Source organism: Megascapheus bottae, chromosome 21 (genome assembly GCF_031878675.1).
Source record: "Megascapheus bottae isolate mThoBot1 chromosome 21, mThoBot2.hap1, whole genome shotgun sequence".
Lineage (NCBI taxonomy): Eukaryota > Metazoa > Chordata > Mammalia > Rodentia > Geomyidae > Megascapheus > Megascapheus bottae.
Genome location: NC_143529.1, coordinates 39,196,702 through 39,215,830, shown reverse-complemented (window position 1 = coordinate 39,215,830; position 19,129 = coordinate 39,196,702). Strand labels below are relative to the sequence as shown.

General features: G+C 68.5%; 1 protein-coding gene across 1 annotated transcript; it reads right to left on the bottom strand.

Moving 5' to 3' along the window:
• Positions 1-1,219: 1,219 nt before the first annotated feature.
• Gpc1 (glypican 1) lies at positions 1,220-17,752 on the bottom strand. The gene is made up of 9 exons (XM_090355170.1): positions 17,557-17,752; positions 5,370-5,528; positions 3,946-4,337; positions 3,365-3,530; positions 2,602-2,732; positions 2,405-2,524; positions 2,156-2,289; positions 1,886-2,061; positions 1,220-1,695 (listed from the first exon to the last, which is right to left on the bottom strand). Exons 1-9 carry the CDS (start codon positions 17,720-17,722, stop codon positions 1,463-1,465), a joined length of 1,677 nt encoding a protein of 558 aa, XP_090211296.1. The 5' UTR covers positions 17,723-17,752; the 3' UTR covers positions 1,220-1,462.
• Between the last annotated feature and the right edge of the window lie 1,377 nt (positions 17,753-19,129).

Below are 19,129 nucleotides of genomic sequence, written 5' to 3'. Positions count from 1 at the left end.
AGGCATCACCCAGGTGAGGCGTGAGCCCTGCTGAGTGCGTGGTGACTCGTGCATTTGAGGATCCCAGGAGTTCAACCCGGAGTGGTGATGGACGCCTGGGCCCTCCGTAGCTCTCCACCTTTATTCATACAAGCACTCTAGCAACACATCACCAGCCGCCACCTGTGACAAGGGCCGCGGGGAGGAAGGATGGCTCAGCCACTGCCCTGACCACTGACTAGTGTGCCCTCCTGTGGGGCAGTGGGAGTGCTGCCTCTGCTGCGGGCCCCGTATGCCCGCGGCCGCAGGCCTGGCCCCTGCCGCCCCTGGCCCCTGCTGTCCGGGCCTCACTGGCCTCAGCAGATCTATCAGCCCGGGCTCCACACGACCGATGTCTGAAAACTCCTGCCCAGAGCCAGGGGACTCGCCTGGCCAGGCCGGCGCTCACCGCGAGGGTGGACGCAGCCCGAGCAGGCCTTTCTAATCCAGTGACGGAGCGTGGAGAAGCGCCAAGGAGCCTTCCAGGCCCTCTGGAGACCCGGGTCTGCCTGTCCCCGGCCCACACACAACTGTGCCCAGGAGGGTGGGGCCCGACGGCTTCCACAGGACACCAGTGCCCACAGGGGGCCCCGCCCCTCCGCTGCGCTGGGGACTGGACGGGGAGGCGTCTGTTTCTGGAAAAGCCCTTGACCATCAAAGCCACCCTGGCTCGAGGGAAGCTGGGGCAGGAAGGGAGGCACCTGACCCGTACTGCCAGGCTCTTCTGGCCCTGAGCTGAAGTTTTACCTGCCACCCCTCTTCCCTGGACACCCTGTCTCTGTGGGGTGGGGATGCGGTGGTTTCACTGCCAGAGCTCTTCCTCACGCAGACTTGGGCCCACTCTCGGGGCAGCTCTGTCTGCAGGCGCCTCCCTACCCTCCGTATGAGTGGCAGCACAGAGCCTGGCACTGCCCTGCCCGCTGCTGGGCACACACTGAGGGGCGTCTCCCGGGCCGCGTGCTGGCCCAGGGAGGTGACAGGCTGGTTCCCGAGCCCCTGTGGAGTGACGGTACCATGCACACACTCCCCCGTGGGGGTGCCTGCTGGCCCTCCAGGCCTGGGGTGGGGCGGCTCCCGCTCTCTCTGGGAGGCAGGAGGAAGGCACCGGCCTGGATGCCCTGGCCTGGACGGCGGGAAGGGCTGGTTCTGCAACGGTGTGGTAGCGGGGGAGTGGGATGGAGAGTCAGAGGAGCCCCTGAGGTCCCTGAAATACATGGCTTTTGGGGACACTGGCTCCCACTAGACCTGAGGACCGCATACAAAGTTAAAAGCCAGGGAGGCAGGCAAGACCAGAGCTGGGAAGCCAGGACCCACACTGCCCGTCCAGCCCACAAGTCCACGGCCCCTGACCTGGGCCTCTGCCGGCCAAGGGTCATTAAGTATCTCCCGTTTCACGTGTGGGCAAAGTCAATCCATGGCCTTAGTTCTTGGAGCCAAGGTGCAGTTACCGCCCCCACGGCCTGGCCAGGGCCAGGGCCAGGGTGAGCGGGGGAAGCAGGAGCAGGGAGCGGGGCTGGGAGCAGCTGGCGGCTGAGATCTTGTGCCCCTCCCGCTCCGACAGGCCAGGGAGGGCATGGGTCAAGGGGGTCCGCGCGCTGGAGCTCTTCTTGCTGACCCTTCGGCCACAGATGTCGTCCGGGCAGCCGCCACCGCTGCCGGAGCCGCTACCGTCGTCGCCTGGGGAGGAGGGGAGGCGCTAGCAGGCCCGTCTCCAACCCGGGACCCCGACATCCTTCCTACGAGGGGGTTTCTGGTCCAGCTGCTCGGTGGACACGGCAGCCTGGTGAGGCGGGAGGCCAGAGGCCCCCCTTGTCGGGGCCCGCGAGCTCCCAGGGCCCTGCACGACCTCCCGCCCCCTTGCACTCACTGGCGTCCTGGAAGTCCACGTCGTTGCCGCTGTAGGCGCCGCGCAGCCGGTTGGTCATGATCTTGAGCTGCATGATCTGCTGCCTGACGGCCATGTCGGGCTTGGTGATGTCCACCTCCACCTCGGGGTTGTTGATCTGGTTGGCCAAGCCGTCGCCCATCACCTCGGGCAGGTACCTGTGGGCGGGGACACATGTCTACCGGTCCCCCAGCCCAAGACGGCACACAGGCTCCGCCGTGGGCCCCCGCCCGCACGGGGACTGGCACCTACCGCCCCCTGGCCATCCCGTTCCAGCAGCGGTCGTCACTGGCGGAGCTCATGGCCATCTTCTCGCTGCACAGCGTCCCTGGGAGGCTGGTCCAGAAGTCCTGGACGTCACGGAGATGCGCCTTGGCCTCAGAGACCTGCCAGACAGCAGCAAGGCCGCTGAGCCGCGGGGGCCCAGCGGCCCGTCCTTCCCGTCTCCCGTCCCCGTGCTGGGCTGGCCGTGGCCGGCAGGACGCTCGAGGGGTCGCTCACCAGCATCTCCAGCGTGTCCGTGGGGGGCTTCTCCTGCAGTGCCAGCTTGCCCCGGTGCCGCCTCTCCTCGGCCCCGGAGCTCTGTGGATTGACTTTGGGGTTCCCGCAGCCCTGGATGACCTGGGGAGAGCCGGCATGGGTCCCTCAGGCCCGGGTCGCCATGACCTCCCCCGTCAGCCACACCCTCCTGCTCGTACCTTGGCCATGAGTGTGTCCTTGTTGTCCTGCAGGGCGTCGATGGCTTCGGCCAGCCACACGTGCACACTGCCCAGAACGTGCTTGGCCCCAGCCGGGCCCCAGAACTTGTCAGTGATGAGCACCGTGGAATCTAGTATGGGTGTCAGCGGACGCGCGTGCGCGCGCGCGCACACACACACACACACACACACACATGTATGCGTTAGTCATCACACATTAGCAAGTAAAGGCGTAAGTTAGCAGGGGGTTGTGTGAATCCACTCAAGACTGGACGGGTTTCTCACACGCGGCTCTCACCACCACAGCACACGCCCTGCACACGTGCTCACACAGCACACCATGCCACCTCCTGTGCACCTGTGCCCGTGCCGTTTACCCCATGTTTTTACGTGTAACCCTGGCATATAAACGCACACCAGCCATGAACTGGCCAGCTGATGTGTGCTGCCAGGACGTGCAACGGCTGTCTCCCGTCAGACACAGATGCATGCGCATTCGTGCGTGACACACACACACCAACTATGTCAGCACACACTGGCGTCTGCTCAGGTGCTGGCATGTTGTGTGTCAGGTTGAGTGCTTGCCAGAGGGCAGGATGAGGCGTCCTGACCCCCGGGGAAGGCCAAGCCACACGGCCCTCCACGGAACCCCCCCAGCCTGGCCCACATCCCCAGACTGGGCCCCAGACTCTCATCCTCATCACAGTCCAGGCCCTTGGCAGATGCCCCCAAGGCCAGGCGGGGCAATTGGGCTGGCACTCACCCAGGAGGTTCCTCCACTCGGCGTCCAGGTCAGCCTGGTTGGCGAGGCAGCCCTTCAGCACGTTTCGGCAATAATCAGGGCAGGGTCGGGCGCCAGGGACGCCCAGGCAGTGAGCGCAGTAGACCAGCTTCATGACAGCCCGCGAGCACTCTGGGCCCAGCGGCACCTGGGGAGCGAGTTGAGCCTGAGTCCCCTGGCAGCTCACGTAAGGGAGGCAGCCCTAGCGCAGGGGCTCGGCCCTGATTCGCAGAGACCTCGTCTGGCCAGTCCTTCCTGCGCTCCAAGGACATGCCCGGTGCTCTGACTGGCCCTCACCGGGAAGCCGCAGCACAGCCCGGGCAGGGAAGACCTGAAGGTCGAGTTGACCCGAGGTGAGGCACGTGACGCCTGGCTCACGCCTGCGAGGCCTCACTTGAGCAAACCCCATGCACGTCCCCTCATTCTACCGCCTCCCCGTTCCGAGCCCAGGGCAGGCGCCCGGCCCTCCCCGTTCCGAGCTCTCCCAGAAAGGTGCTTGGGGCCGGGGCCGTTCTGTGAGCGAGTCTGGAGGAGAGGTGGTGGAGACCCTGGCCAGTGTGTACCTGGGCCACCTTCCGGACCACGTCGCTGGCCACGCCCAGGCCCTGCACGAAGGATCGCGCGGCCACGAAGGCGCGGCCGGCCCTCAGACGCAGCTCCCGGGGGGCGTCCCCGAAGGGCTGCAGGGCCTCGGCCTGCTTGCCCAGGCAGTCCAGGTAGTCGTCGGGCAGCAGCAGCTGGGGGTGCAGCTGTCTGAAGAGGCGCTCCAGCAGACGCGCCCAGAACTCAGCCAGCGTCTCCTCCAGGTGCAGGTTGGCACCGCGGTAGTAGAGGCGCAGCTCGGAGTACAGGTCCCGGAAGGTGCGAGCGTTGAGCGTGTACAGCTCCCCGAAGGCACCGGGAAAGGCTTCCTGGAGGGCCAGCTCTGACTCGTTCAGCAGCTGCTGGAAGTGGTCTGTGCACAGGGACGGGCAGGGGCGGGGAGGGCGGGTAAGGCCCGGCCAAACACGGCAGCCCCAGGTGCCTTCCAGACACAGACAGGGCCCTGTGGCCTCGGGGCTTCAGTGGCCCTGGCACACAGAGGGTCTGTGACTCAGTGATTCCCAGGAGAGGCTGCAATGTGGGGAAAAGGAGCCAGGGTAACCCCTTGTCCCCCAGTTCTCCCTGCCAGTCTGGCTTCCCCGCCTGCCCACCCCAGGCCTCCTGTGTCCCCCCTTCCTCCCCCCCACCTCTAATGCCTTCCCTCCCCCGCCTGCCGACCCCAGGCCTCCTGTCGCCCCCCCTCCTCCCTCCCCCTAGGCCTCCTGCCCCCACCCGACCTTTGATGCTCTGGCTTCTAAGAACCCCAGCTCCCCACACCCCAGCCAGCACCCACCTAAGGAGATGGGGGTACATGCTGCCACCCAGAGAACTTAGGAAATGTGCCTGCAGCCATGTGGGGGCCAGGCGGTTTCCATCGCCTTTGGAAGTGAGGCCCAGGGCTAAGACCCCCTCTCCTACGGAGGGGAAGGCTGAGGGGGGCTCTCACTGGCACCCCGGGGGGGGGGGCAGGGCTGTGGGCGGGGCTCACGTAGCCACCAGGGAGCTGAAGCCGGGAGGCCATGTGCAATGGTCCCTCCTGGTGCTCACTGGCCCTGTGGTGTCCACAGCCCTCGCCAGGAAGCCGTGGTACTGCCCGTCCCCGGGGCTCTGGAAGGATGCAGCTGGGGGCAGGTGCCCTGGACACCAGGGGCCAGGACAGGGCAAGAGAGCCTGGTAGAACACACCGCTGGCATTACAAACGGCCCCTCAGCCACACTGGGGATGTGGCCTGCCATGGGGGAGCGCCTCCTCTCCCACTCAGTGTCCCAGTCCTTCAGCTCCAGGGGGCCACAGGACACCAGAGCCCCGCCCACGTGGAGCCACTGGCTCCCGGGCCGCTTCCTGGGCGCGGTCACTTCCTGCCGGTGTGACGGGTTGCACGCCCACTCCTCCGGCTCCGACTCACCGTCGGCACGGCGGCGATGGGCGGCCAGCGCGGCCTGCAGGGCGAGGCTGGTGTCCCGGAGCGCGTCCTCCAGCTCCACTCGGCTGCGGTTGGCCAGGTTTTCCTCCATCTCGCTGGTGCAGCAGGTGTAGCCCTGGGGGCAGACGCGCAGGTGCTCACCTGCGGGGAAGGGCGCCATGAGGGGCAGCCAGTCGCGGACCCCAGGAGGGTGAGCCCCCAGGAGGGTGAGCGTAGCCCGGGTGTACCACCCAGAGGAGTGGGGGCCGCCCGACTCGGCCCCATGGACAATGAGGGGAGGCATCGGGATCCAGCCCAGGGAGCGAGGACAAGCGGGCATGGAGCAGGCTTGTCCACCAGCCCTGCCCCAGGCCCGGCCTCTGGGGGGGTCCTACAGCCCCTCCTGGGTGCCCTGTACTAGGCTGCCCCTTGGGGTGCCACCGCCAGGCAACATCCAAGACAGCCTCACTCCCCACACAGGGACCAGGGAAAGGCAGGCCACCTGGGCGAGGTGTCCAGGGTGGAGGGACCCCACGGTGAGAGGTGTCCAGGGTGGAGGGACCCCACGGTGAGAGGTGTCCAGGGTGGAGGGACCCCACGGTGAGAGGTGTCCAGGCTGGAGGGACCCCATGGTGAGAGGTGCCCAGGGTGGAGGGACCCCGTGGTAAGAGGTGCCCAGGGTGGAGGGACCCCGCGGTGAGAGGTGCCCAGGCTGTAGGGACCCCGTGGTGACAGAGGTGCCATCCCTGTTTAGGGAAGAAGATGCAGTGTCCTCTTCTACCGACCAGGACACGGGTCTGTAAGAGACCTGGTCCCAGCCAGAGACGCAGTTACAGAAGGCCCCTCGGAGGGCTGCCTGCCCTTCCATGCCTGCAGGAGAGGCGCCCAGCCTGAGCAGGCACCAAGGAGAGGTGGAGGCAGAGGCCCGGCTTCGACAAAGAACCTGGGACTGGCAGAGGAGTCCGCAGAGATCCTGGAACCATCTCCACGTGACGTGACGTGATGTGGTGATTACGTGATGATGATGCCAGAGTAGGGCGGGGGTGGAGCCAGTGAACGCGGGACAGGGGCAGGAGGAGCAGCCGGGAGGGTGTGCCCTGCCCTGCCCTGCCCTCTCACCCTTCTCTGGCTGGGCTGGGTTGTGGTCAGGGGTGGAGGGCTCTGAGGGGCCCAGGCACCAGGCTCGGCAGAGCCCATGAGAAGCCAGCGGGTGGGAGCTCAGGGATGACACAAGGCTGAGTTAAGCAGAAGAGCCCGGTCACCTGCTCCCCAGTGCAGACCAGCCACAGCTCGCTGCAGCTCCCTAGAGACACAGTGTGTGTCTGGGGTGACGGATGGGCTGTGCCCCTGGACCCGTCTGGGCAACGAGCCCTGCTGCGGGGTCTGCAGGGGTGGGGGGCGTGGCGGGGTGTCTGGGACTGGAGATGGGGGGGGGACACAGCGGAGAATGAGGGAGGCTGGGGGACCAAGAGGAAGAGCTAGGGCAAGACAGACAGAGGCCAGAGGCGGCGTCTCAAGGGGCAGCCTGGCGGCCCTCGTGCTGCTCCAGGACCCACAAGCTCTGCTAAGAGCCCAGTGCCCTCTGGACCACACCCCCAGGGCCACCGAGGCAGAGGCCACGGCTGGCAGGCGGGGAAGCTGCACCCTGTTCCAGTGGGGGTTGAAAGGGGGCTGCCACGTGGGGCATGGGGGGCCCACACCACCGCCATAGCGCACCCCCCTTCCTACAAGCCAGCTCACCAAGCCCCCTCCGGGAGGCACAGCTATGCAGCCAGGCCCTGTCCCTGTCCTCTGGGTCCCCCTCCCGCCGCCCCCCATAGCAGCTTAAGCTCGGAAGCAGTGTGGTCTTGGCCCGCTCGGCCCAGGGCAGCTCTGCAGCAGCACTGCCCCTCCCCGAGCTGCCAGGCGTGGGGTCCCCTGGGGTGAGAGGCCATGGGTTCTGGGGACACCAGGGCACGGGAGGGCACTGAGGTCAGGCCCAAGACTGGGTCTGGAGCCCCACCGTGGGCAGCGCAGGCAGAGGCCGCTCTTCCGGCTCCTTTTGCTGGGGTTCCCCTCATCCAGGTCCTGGTGGACCATGGAGCAGACAGCAAAGGAACCAGGGGCAGAGGCGCCAGGCGCGCAGGGAGGCGAGGCGGCGGCGGGCCCGGCCCGGGGAGGCGCGGGCGGCGGAGGACCCGGTCCGGGGAAGCGCATGGGGCGGAGGGCCCGGTCCGGGGAGGCGCAGGGGACGGAGGGCCCGGTCCGGGGAGGCGCGGGCGGCGGAGGACCCGGTCCCGGGAGGCGCAGGGGACGGAGGGCCCGGCCCGGGGAGGCGCAGGGGGCGGAGGGCCCGGCCCGGGGAGGCGAGGGCGGCGGGCCCGGCCTGCAGGGCGGCCCCGCGGCCTCCCAGCACCTCCTGACCCAGCCGGCCGGGGACCCGCGCTGTTCCAGCCGCCCCGGCACCGCCCCCGGCCCTCCCTCCCTCCTCGGACAGACACGGGAGTGAAGACACGGAGCCAGAGCCCGGGCGCCGGTGAGGGTCCCGGCAGGCTGGGCCCGGGCCGCCCCCCGCCCCCTCCAGGGCTCACGGCGGGGGCTGTCACCCCCGCCCCGCTGTCCTGCGGACCCCCTTCCCTCCCCTCCGCCCGCGGGGGCGTCACCAGGGCCTCGCGGACGGGGCGGACGGGGTCGGCTCCAGACCCCGACGGCGGCGGAACAAAGCCGGCCGCACCTGCGACTCTGGGCCGGGCGCCGCGGAGGAGAGGCGGACGAGAGGCGGCGGAGGAGGAGGAGGAGGAGGAGAGGAGGAGAGGAGGAGAGGAGGAGAGGCGGCGGCGGCGGAGGAGAGGAGCAGAGGAGAGGCGGCTGGGCGGGCGTGCCCGGCGATTGGCGGGGCAGGGTCTTGCCGCAGTGCCGGGGGCGGAGGAGAGGACGGGGAGGGGAGGACGGAGAGGGGAGGACCGGGAGGGGCGCCGCCCAGCCAGCGCCCGCGCGCCCGGCTGGGGACGGCAAGGGCCGGGGAGGCGCGGGGCGCGGGCGGCCCGGCGGACGTCGCCCGGGGCGGAGCGGAGCTCCTGGGCTCCGCGTCCTCCCGCGCCCGCCCCGCCGCCGCAGCGAAGGCGGCTCCCGCGCACGCGCCCTGCCCGGTCTCCCTGGAAACCGCAGCGGGCGCCCCGGAGGCCGCGGGGTCCCCGGCGTGGCCGGCCGCGCCCCGCGCCAGACGGCCGGGCTGCAGGGCCCCGACCCGTCCCGCAGGGCTGCAGGGCCCCGAGCCCCGCGCCGCCGCCTCGGCTGACCCGCAGACCCCGGCCCCCTCCCCCCGGGTCGGCGCGTCCAGCAGGCGCCGCCCTCCGCCCACCACGCCCGCCCCGGGCGGCGTCCACCTGTCAGCCCCGGGCGGCGGCGCTCAGCTCTGGAGGGCGCGGGACGCCTGGGCGGGGAGGCCTGCCACGTCCAGCAGGGGGGCCGCTGTCCACTCATCCACCACCACGGGAGGGGCAGGGGGGCCGCTGTCCACTCATCCACCACCACGGGAGGGGCAGGGGGGCCGCTGTCCACTCATCCACCACCACGGGAGGGGCAGGGGGGCCGCTGTCCACTCATCCACCACCACGGGAGGGGCAGGGGGGCCGCTGTCCACTCATCCACCACCACGGGAGGGGCAGGGGGGCCGCTGTCCACTCATCCACCACCACGGGAGGGGCAGGGGGGCCGCTGTCCACTCACCCCACCACCACAAGAGGGCGCAGGCGGGGCCTGGCATTTGACCATTGTGCCCACAAGGCCTCCTCTCTCTCTCTCCCCCGTCTAATAGGCGTCTTCGTGGGCAATGGCCCCCCCAGTTACCGCTCCCCAAGAGCCTGGGCCAGAGTCTGCCAGCCCCCACGTGCCACCTCCAGAGCCCACCGGTCTCCTTAGGAGGTGGCCCTGGGGGCAGCTCTGCTAGGGAACCCGGCACTTCTCTGCTGAGCACCTGGCCAGGTCTGGGGCCACGCACAGCACGCACACGTGCGCGCACACACACAGACAGACAGACACACACACACAGGCAGACACACAGACAGACACACACACACACACACACCCAAGGGGATCTCACAACGCTGCGCTCCAGGCAGTAACTCTCCCTCCCCCACAGGTCCCCGGCTTCCGGACATGCAGGGCAGCCCAGCCTCAGTGGCACCTCTGCTCTGTGCCGTGCACGCAGGGAGACTAAATCCACCTCGTGCTTTAATCACAGCATCTTCACCTGTGCTGCTTTCCCAGGTCGTTGTGGACGGCGTGACACACGCAGGGACGTGTCGAGAGTCCCCGATTCCCAGCCTCTCTCCCTGGATTCCCACCCAAGGGGAATTCCTGGTTGGAGCGGAAGCCCGGGCAGGAGTCAACTTGTTCTTGCTGGAGTGGCAGAGGCCTCGTGGCCCCCACCATGGCTGCCTGCCCGCCCGGTGGGGTGCAGGTGTGGTGTCACCAGGGGAGGGCAGCCGACGACTACCGGTGCCAGGTTCATGTCCATTGCAGATGAACAATGAATTATTTTTTAGGTTAAAAATCTGGGCCCCAAAGAATTTTAAGCAGGATCTGGGAGCCCTGGACCCTGGAATTGTAGCCTTCAGGTTAAAAGGTACAAACAAACGCCTGTCTGCAGCTGAACAGATAAATAAGTTGTTTATCCAGACAGGATTCAGGCACAGCAGGAATGGACCAGCAAGGGCCTCTGACTACCTGTCCCTCCTCTGCCTGTCCCGGGGTCCTGGGAGCAGGTGGGGCCCAGGCAGGGGCTGCCCTTGTCCTTGTCCTCAGCTCTTTTCTCAGGGATCTTCACTTTAGGCCTCTCTAGAGACGGAGTTTGCCCCTCCTCACGGCATTGTGTCTTGGCCTCACCCTGTCCACAGCTACAAGGAGACTCTAGGGGTCCAGTGACATTCAGGGGGTCCAGTGACAGGGCTCCAGGCAGAGAAGCGGATGTCCAGGGCTGCCACACCAGACCCCGGGGTCAGCATACTGGGGAGGAGCCAGCCCTGTCTCCAGCAGTGTATGTGCGGGGGGCGGCGGGGAGGGCAGAGCTGGAGGCCCCTTTGGCGGCAGCCGTGCAGACCTCTGGGCTTGGCCAGGGAGGCCTCTCGGGCCTGTGGTGTCCCCCATGCCCTTCCTTGGCTCCTTTCCTGAGAACCAGCTGACACTTGGGCTGGCCTGAGGCCTGCTGGACGGGCATGTACTCACCGCTGCCGCACCCTGGGACCCTTGGGGGCTGCCCTCAGGAGGTCCTGCCCCAAGCCGGGGGCCCATGGCCACAGCAGACAGTCAGGGGCCTTCATTCTGGCCAGAACCCCCCTGATCCCATCAGCCAAGGCGGGCTGGCCTTCGTCCCTCCCTCCCGAGGTTCTCAGCCGGTCCCGTGGAAGCCACCCCTTCGGGAACACCAGTGGGAAGCAGACAGGTGCAGAGGGTCCCATTTCCCGCTCTAGCCTCGCCTCCCACCAGGGCCTCTTCCTGCCCTCCCCATCCTCCCATCTGATCTCACCAACGTGCCTCTGCCCCCTGCTCAACACCATGGCCTCAGGGAGTTTCTTGGGAAAGTTTGGCCTGCTCCTTGGATCAAAGGAAGTGCCTCAAGTTCAAGGCTTTGGCACAAGCAAGGCCAGAACGAGAGGCAGCACTGCGCAGGCTGTGTGCGGGGTCCTCCTGGAGGGTCTCTTCTATGCAGCCTGCGGTCTGTGTGGCACAGACCCCTGGGTGCACCCCACACTCCTGGAGTTTCAGGGGACAGGCAATGCCCACGGGGGTTACGCAGGCCCGTACTCTCCGGGACCCGGTCATCACCCAGACAGCGCTGGCACGCAGTAGGGGCAGTCCTGCCTTTTTCAGGCTGTCCGCCTGCCAGATCACTGCCAGGCCTGCCTGGAGCTCTGTGCCGGGCGGGGATGACACCGACCTCCTCCTGGGATGGAGAAAGCTTGAAATGACAGAGACTAGGAAGGAGCTTCATCCGTGATCACAAAGCCGGAGCGCAAACCACCCCGAGCTCTTCCCCGTGCCCTCGACCGTTTCACCTCACTGGCAGGTGGAACTGCAGAGCTTCACGCTCTGTGCTGCAGGCGCAAAGGGACAACTGTCCACACCGGCGAGGCTGGGGCCCAGGCTCCTTCCCAGCCCCACTGTGCAAATCTGCCCTGTGACCATCGCCCTCACGGCCTGCTGTGCTCTGCTGCTGCTGGGAGGCAGAAAACCCCTAACAGGACTCAAGGCACGACACGTGGTAGAGCGCCACAGCCTCCTCGAGTTACGACAGGCAAATGCCAGAACACAGACGGTGCCAGCTGGGGCCCCTGGGTCAACAGGAGGGAGAATGCCAGCACGTGGGATCCACGCTGCAGACCCTGCCAGGCCGGGAGACAGGCAGGGTCCTGGAGCTGTGGAAATGACCAAGCCTTCCCTTATGACACGGGTGTGGCCAGTGTGGGCCAGGCCCTGCTCCCGCCGACTGCGCGCAGACACCAACACCGGAGCCAGCCTGGCGCAGCAGCTTTTCTCTAGAGCCCAGCGGTAGCCACGGCGGGTGCCATGCATGCCCTGGTCATCAAGTGTCCAGTGGGCAGGGTGGCCTGGGCAGTTGGGGACTTCCTTGAAGTTCTTCACCAGGGACAAGTTCAGAGGACAGAGGCGCAGAGGACAGGGGAAGGCCCCCCCCCCCCCGTCTCTCAGTCTCCTACAATCGACAGCATCCTGTGTCGGGGACACTGTGTGAAGGCTGAGGGTGAGCCAGGGCGCGGCTGTCGGGGCAGTGGTCACGTGGGCTCCAAAGAGGGGGACGTGTCCCCCAAACTTACCTCCAGACAGGCCAGCCAGTGAGGTTCAGCCACATGGTTGGCACACGTGCAAGAACCTAGGGGCCCAGGCTGAATTCCCGCCAGGCCCGGCCCCTCCGGGCTGTGCCTCCACCCTGGCCCCTGGAGTGCTCAGCAGTGCTCAGGCCTCCGTGACCATCGCAGGGGTCATCCTGGCCGCCGAGATCCACCTGGCCACGCTGTCCTGTCCTCAAGCTGTCCTCTCTCCTCCTGGCCAGCAGGCTTGGCCATCATGCCCACGCGTCCTTGCGTGGCCCCACACCCTGCTCACGCTGTCTCCCGGACCGGCCTTAGCTCTTCAACCCTCAGGTCCTCGTTACACGTGGGGTCTCTGACCTCACGCTCAGCTCCCCCACCCCTGCTCCGCCCCCCTCACTCCTGCTTTTCGGATGTCACAGCCGGGTATCTACTGGACAAGTCCTCTTAAAAGTCCCTGTCCTCCCCGGGAGGTGACATGACTGGCTCGGCATGCAGGTCGGGGCTGGTGGGGCAGCAGGTCCCAGCTGCAGCTCTGCCCTGGGCCCCCATCTCTGGGGCAGCTCCGGACACACAGCACCCCCCCCACACCTCCACCAGCGGGAAGGCAGACAGGGCTCCAGCCCTCGTCTCAGCCCAGGGGCGACGGAGCACCTGTGGTCCACCTGTAGGGTGGTGCGGAGGGCATGCCGGGCTGACCTGGGAGGTCGCAGGCAGGCTGAGGCTCAGACCCACCCAGCACCAGATCCCAGAGACTGTCTCCCGTCTCCCCAGCCTGGCCCCTGCCGAGACCCAGGCGGGGTGGCAGGCAGAGTTTGCGCCTGGGGCCGCGGAGCAGCATGGCGGACCCTCCAGGGGCGCCCTGTCCCGGGCCAGGCACGGATCCAGGGAGAACAACTGACCGGCCCTTGTGGCTGGTCCCTGGCTCAGGAGAGGGGGCACGTACATGCCATGTGTCGCGTCTGCCCCACCCACCCCAGGCCCTACTGTCCCTTGAAGTCTGCCTGAGGGTCCAGTCCCCCCGCTGGCTTGCAGCCCCCCCGCCAAGTCCTGTAAATGCCCGCTGGTGACCATCGGTTAGGGACACGCCAGTCAGGGGTCTTTAGGCTGCTGCCCGTGTCCTGGAGCACATGTGTGCCAGCTCTGGCTGCTGCTGGGGCATCGTGAGGCCCTGGGGTCACCCCGTCCTGGATGGTAGCTGAGGCCATGGAGGGGGAGGGGCCACAGTGCAGACTTCCAGAAAGCTGTAGGTGTTGGGCAGTGGCCTGACTTCCCACACTGTCACCAAGCCGCTGGCACTAGAGACACGGTGAGGCAGACCCTGACGAGGGCAGCACAAAGAGTGGAGGGCAAGTGGCATCGGGTACTCAGCCATGAGCTGAACTGCGTCCCCCAAACTAACGTGGTCAGTCCCTGCTCAGAACTTAGACTAAGGCCTTGCCAGCTGGGTCACCACGCCGCGAGCTGGTCACGGTGAGTGCATAGGGAAGTGAAACAAAGCCAGGACGCCCCCACGCCATAGACACCCCTCGAGTCATGAAGCCCTGCACCACACAGGCCTGTGACAGCCCGGGAAGCCAGCACAGTCCCACGGCCCTGGCCCCACTTCTGCCTGACACAAAGGACACTGACCGCAGACACAGATCTGAGGCCCAACCAGGCTATGGAGTCAAGATACAGAGCCCGAGTGCTCACAGACACGAGTGAGCAGCCAGCGGGAGAGACTGCCTGGCCCCCATGGGCTCCTGCACTCCCCAGTTCCTGACTGGCACCAGACTGGGCAAAAGTGTGTCCCTCACACCCACAGCCGGCCCTCACACAGGGACATAGCTCCCCTGGCCCGGGTGGGCTGTGGGGACTGAGCAGGCCGGAGGCCAGGGCTCTCCTGCCCCGGGGACTCACATGGATGGAGATTCAGGGAGAGGGGCAGGCCCCCCCCCCCCCCGCAGGCCAGAACTGCGCCTTTGTGCCTGAACCAACCTCAGGAGACTTCAAGCAGCTGAGGACTCCGGCCCAGGCCTGGTCCCCACCAGCAGGCAAGCATAGCTGCAAGGCCCTGGACTCTGGTAGGTGGCCCAGCTTGAGCCTTGTGAACGTGGGTGATGCCCTGCCCTCATTCCCAGCTGGACTCCAGCCTGCCTCCGCCCTGACCCGTCATGAGCTCTGATCTGAACTCACTCAGGGGACAGCCTGGCCTGAGGACGTGTCCAGCCTCTCAAGGGCTCGCACAGCCTGGGCACTGCAGACACTGGCCAGGCCTGACCTGACACCCACGTGGTCTTGGGGAGCCCCTGGCCCGGCAGTGTCTCCGGTGCTTTTCCACCCACTGATTCCACTTCTGGCTCCGATGCCCGGCCTTGCCACCTGGCTGCTGAGCTGGGGTGCTCTCAGCCCATCTCCAGAGAGACCTTGGGGCCTAACTAGCGTCGGCACTAGCGCCGTGTCGGGCCACCTTGTCTTGTGCCTTTGCCTTGGCCACCCGTGGACATGGTGACCACTATTCCTCTGGGACACAGCCCTGTCGGGGCAGCTAGTCTTTCTCCACGAGGGACATGCTGGAGGCTTCTCCTTGGGCCAGCCAGTAGCATAGCCAGGCCACCTTCCATGGCCATCTGGGCTCTCAGAGTGGCGAGGCCCCAGAAGGCAGCATCTGTGAAAGGCAGTTCTAGATCCTAAGAGATGGAGGCCAGGCCGGCTGTGTAGCCCGTGGTGGCCGGGACCGCAAACTTCCCTTCCGCCTCCAGGCTGAGCTGGCTTAGCTGGGCAGCGTTAATGGCTCAGGCTTCGGGGTCAACCAGACCAGGCCTAAGAGAGCGATGTGGCATTTCTGGCTTTGATGTGCTCCTCTGAGCACCACGTGTACACAGGCCACCTCCCTGGAGCTGACGGGGCTCGGGCTGAGGGCCTCGCAGGGAGAGGGACGGACGGAAAGGCGCCCAGCCCAGGAATTACCCCTCCTGCCACCATGAAGGCAGAAGCCTCTACCCAAGGAGCAGGGCCTGTCCAGCTCCAAGACCCGGGCGGTTGCATCACACAGGCGCCCTGCCTGCCAAGCACCCTGGGGACTCGCAGGCCGAGTCTGTGTGCTGGGGACGACGGCAGCTCAGTCCTCGCCGCGTTGTCAGGGCAGGACACCTTAGGGACCCACGCTGACCCTTCTGGGACCTTCTGCTTCTGCACAGGCCGGAGCTCAGGGAACATTCTGTTCTGGGTGGGGCAATAAGCCAGGTTCCACTGGGTCCTGGGGCCAGTCAGAAGACAGGTCCTTCTAGGGTGAGAGGAGGGACGCCCGAGGACCTTCCGCTCGGACTGCAGGCCTGCCAAGCCATTCCTTCTCTGAGCCTTCTGGGATCCTTGTGCCTGTTCTGAGGTACAAAGTGCCCACTGAGGCAGGGTGTGGGGGTCCTATCACCGGCGGGTGCCAAGCTGTCTCCACCTCTGCATCACTTCCTCCTCCACACAGGCTGGGCGCCCTGAGCCCACACGGCCCCTCCACCCACCACGTCCCAGCATGAATGTCCAGATTCTTGGGGCCAAGAGCCAGGCCAGGCTCTGTGCCGACTGTGGAGAATCCGATGACAGTTCTCCAGCACATCACCACAGATACATGACGAGCGTGGGGTGGGGCGGGCGGGGCAGGCAGGCCAGGCGGGGCCGAGGGGGGAACCTTCCCAGCAGAGGTGCCATGCCTCAGCAGGCATTTACAGCACCTGGACCTGACCTCGGCTCTCCAGGAAGTACCTGGCAGGAGGTAGGGAGGGCTGCCCCCACCCCAGGCCTGGTCCACATTCATGAAACAAGACGCCATCACTGCCACCTCACCGGGCTGTCCAGAAAACTAAACAATGCTTCAAGCCGGAGCCCATTTTCTCCAGCGGGGCCTGCTTGTGTAAGTCTCCTGTGGCCCACTCCACCTCTGCCCCACAGACAGAGGCTGGCAAGGCTCTCCTTACGACAGGAGGAAAGTTGGGTGTCCCGATACCACGATGGGGAGACACTCCGTGAAGTGCCCACCCCCGCAGGGTCCAGCGCTAGCCCTCCTCCGCCCCTCCAGGCCAGGAAAGCCCTCTTTGGAGTCTGGCTTTGGGGCCTGTAGAACAGCGAGGGACGCGGGCAGAGGAGCCAGGGCTCCAGGGACAGTGCCTCCAGGGGCCACCAGAGGGCGTCCGGTCCTCGAAGGCCAGTTCCAGTGGTACAGGGCCGGAGGGGACAGGGGCTCTGGCACAGGCCCCACAGGATCCCTGGGCAGATGGCCGGTACCTACAAGCACACCAGTGCCCCGGGCTGCCTCCTACTGGGGTGCACGAGGTTCCTGCAGAGCTGTACCCCCTCTGTGGAGCATTAGCAGGCCTGGAGCCAGATGACGCTCTGAGTGGCCTGCTCTCAGGGGCAGACGCTGACTGGCATGGGCCCTGCACCCAGGCAGGGCACCCAGACGGCACCCCAGGCTTGCAGAGGACATGGGTCTGGACAAGCAGCACCCCGCACCACACGGACACCAAGTTACCCATGTCTTGCTGTGGTTCTCTAACCCAGCAAGAGCTGGGCTCTTGACCCCTCCACGCTGTGGGCCGCTCACCCTGGTGGCCCCACAGCACCACCAGCCTCAGCCTAAGCAGTGGCCCGAGGTCTAAGTGAAGCCAGCCACCAAGTGGGGGTGGACGTGCAAAGGAGGGCCAAGAGCTGGCGAGCCTCACCGCGGAGTGTCACCCGAGCCCTGGGCCGGGTGGACTCTGCGAGCCAGCACAGAGGTGAGGATGGCTGGGTGCTGAGGGTGGGCAGAGCCCCGGCCCCACGGCCAGGGCCTGCGGGCGGCTGCCTCCTGGCAGAGCCCGGAGAGGGGCGGGAGGCCACCTGGAGGAACAGACAAGCCGCCTGCCCCGTGGACTGGACCGGCAGGGGCCACAAGCAGCCGGAGCGGTGCCGCTGGGTCCCCGCTGGGTCCCCGCCGGGCCGGGGCCGGGGCCCGGGGGCTCCCAGGGCTGCTCTGCTCCGCTCATTCCCAGCCCCAGGTCCCTGTGGCATCCAGGCCCTGGGGGAGGGGCGAGCCCGGCCCTGGCCGGTGACGCTGGGGGTGCGGAGGTCCCCGGGCGCGAGGCCGTTCACGAGGCGGGGAGGGGGGCGCGCGCTCGGGCCGCGGCGGGGCCCCGTCCGCCGCCATGGGCCGCGCTTCTTACAAAGAGACGCAGGCCCGGCGGGCCCCGGGCGGCCACCGCCGGCAGCGGGGCCGGGCGGGTCGCTCCAGGGCGCACAGCGCTCGGCCCTCGCTCGCGGGCCCGGCGAGGCCGCGGCCGCCGGGGTCCCCGGGGGCCCGGGGAGGCCGCCCGGAGGAGGCGGCGGGGCGCGGGCGGCGGGGCGCGGGGCGGCCGGGACGCGGCACTCACCGGAGATCTCCGCCTGCGGCACGTCGCTCAGGCTGAAGCCCTTGGCCCCGTAGATCTGGCGCACTTCGCCGCAGCTCCGCGTCTTGCCGGCCGGGTCCCCGCGGGCGCCGGCGAGGAGCGCGGCGGCCGCGCAGAGCAGCCAGCAGCCGCGGGCGCGGAGCTCCATGGCGGGGCCGCGGCGCGCGCCCCTCCCGGATCGCGGCCCCCGCCCGCCGCCCGCCGCCCGCGCAGGGCGGGGCCCGGGTCCCGGGGCGCGCGGCTCCGCGGCGGCGGCCCGGACACGGAGACAACAAAAGCCGGCGGCGGCGGCGCGGGGCGCGCGAGGTCCGGGCGCTCGGTCGGCCGCCCAAAGCGCGCCGCGGAGCGCGCAGCCCGGACTCGGCGCCGCCCCCGCCGCCGGCCCGGCCCCCTGCGGCCGCGGAGAGGGGCGGAGAGGGGCGGAGCGGGGCGGGCGGGGCGGGGCGGGGCGCGGCGGAGGGGCCGCCGGGCGGGGCGGGCGCCGGGGCGGGGCGGGGCGGGGCGGGGCGCGGCCCCTCGTGCGCCGGGCGCCGGGTCTGCGGCGAGGGCGCGGGTGGCCCTCCCGCCCGCCCCGCCCCAGCGCCCGCCCTCGGCCCCCGGGCCGTCGACCGCTCGCCGGGGCGGGAGAGCCGGGGCCGCGCCCGGGGTCCCCGAGGGCCGGCGTCCAGACCCAGCGCCCGGGGCGGCGGCGCGGCTCCGGGCGGCCGAGGCCCGGCTTCCCCCGCCGGACGTGACGTGCGCCCGCCGCGCGCCAATCCGGGCTTCCCGCCCTGCCCGAGTCGACGCCGCGGTTCCCCACGGCCCCGCCGCGCCGAGCGAGGCGCACCCCGCCCCGGGACCCCGCCGCCCCCCGGGGACGCCCCTCCGCCGCCCCACCGCCCCGCCCCCGGGCTCCGTACGCGGGACACTGACCAGAGCCCGGCGACTACGGTGTCCCGGCCCCGCGTGCACCACCGCGGCTCAGCCCTGGCCAGCGATGTGGGAGGAACCTCGATGGGCTCCTGGGCGGCTGGAGACCGGGGTGGCCAGGGCAGGGCGCGGGGGACAGGGCGCAGGGGCTGGCAGTGAGGACAGGGGGCAGGGGGATGGCAGTGAGGACAGGGCGCAGAGGGCTGGCAGTGAGGACAGGGGGCAGGGGGTCTGGCGGGGCCTGGCAGTGAGGACAGGGGGCAGAGGGGGTCTGGCGGGACCTGGCAGTGAGGACAGGGGGCAGGGGGTCTGGCGGGGCCTGGCAGTGAGGACAGGGCGCAGGGGCTGGCAGTGAGGACAGGGGGCAGAGGGGGTCTGGCGGGGCCTGGCAGTGAGGACAGGGGGCAGGGGGCTGGCAGGGCCTGGCAGTGAGGACAGGGGGCAGGGGTCTGGCAGTGAGCACAGGGGGCAGGGGCAAGGCGGGGCCTCTTAGGACAGGGCACAGGGGTGGCCACGGGTGCTGTGGCCTGGCCAGCTTCCTCCTGACAACTGCCCAGTCTCACTTTCTCCTTGCTTTGTTCCCTGCTCTCAGGCAGAGGCCTGGAGACCCTGAGCTGGCCCAGGGGCTCATGTCTGCCCCTCAATC

Coding starts and splice junctions, on each gene's coding strand:
- Gpc1 (XM_090355170.1), bottom strand. CDS start 17,722: ATGGAGCTCCGCGCCCGCGGCTGCTGGCTGCTCTGCGCGGCCGCCGCG. Junction 5,529..17,556: donor GCCGCAGGCGGAGATCTCCG/GTGAGTGCCGCG, acceptor CCTTCCCCGCAG/GTGAGCACCTGCGCGTCTGC. Junction 2,290..2,404: donor CGGACACGCTGGAGATGCTG/GTGAGCGACCCC, acceptor GCTGTCTGGCAG/GTCTCTGAGGCCAAGGCGCA.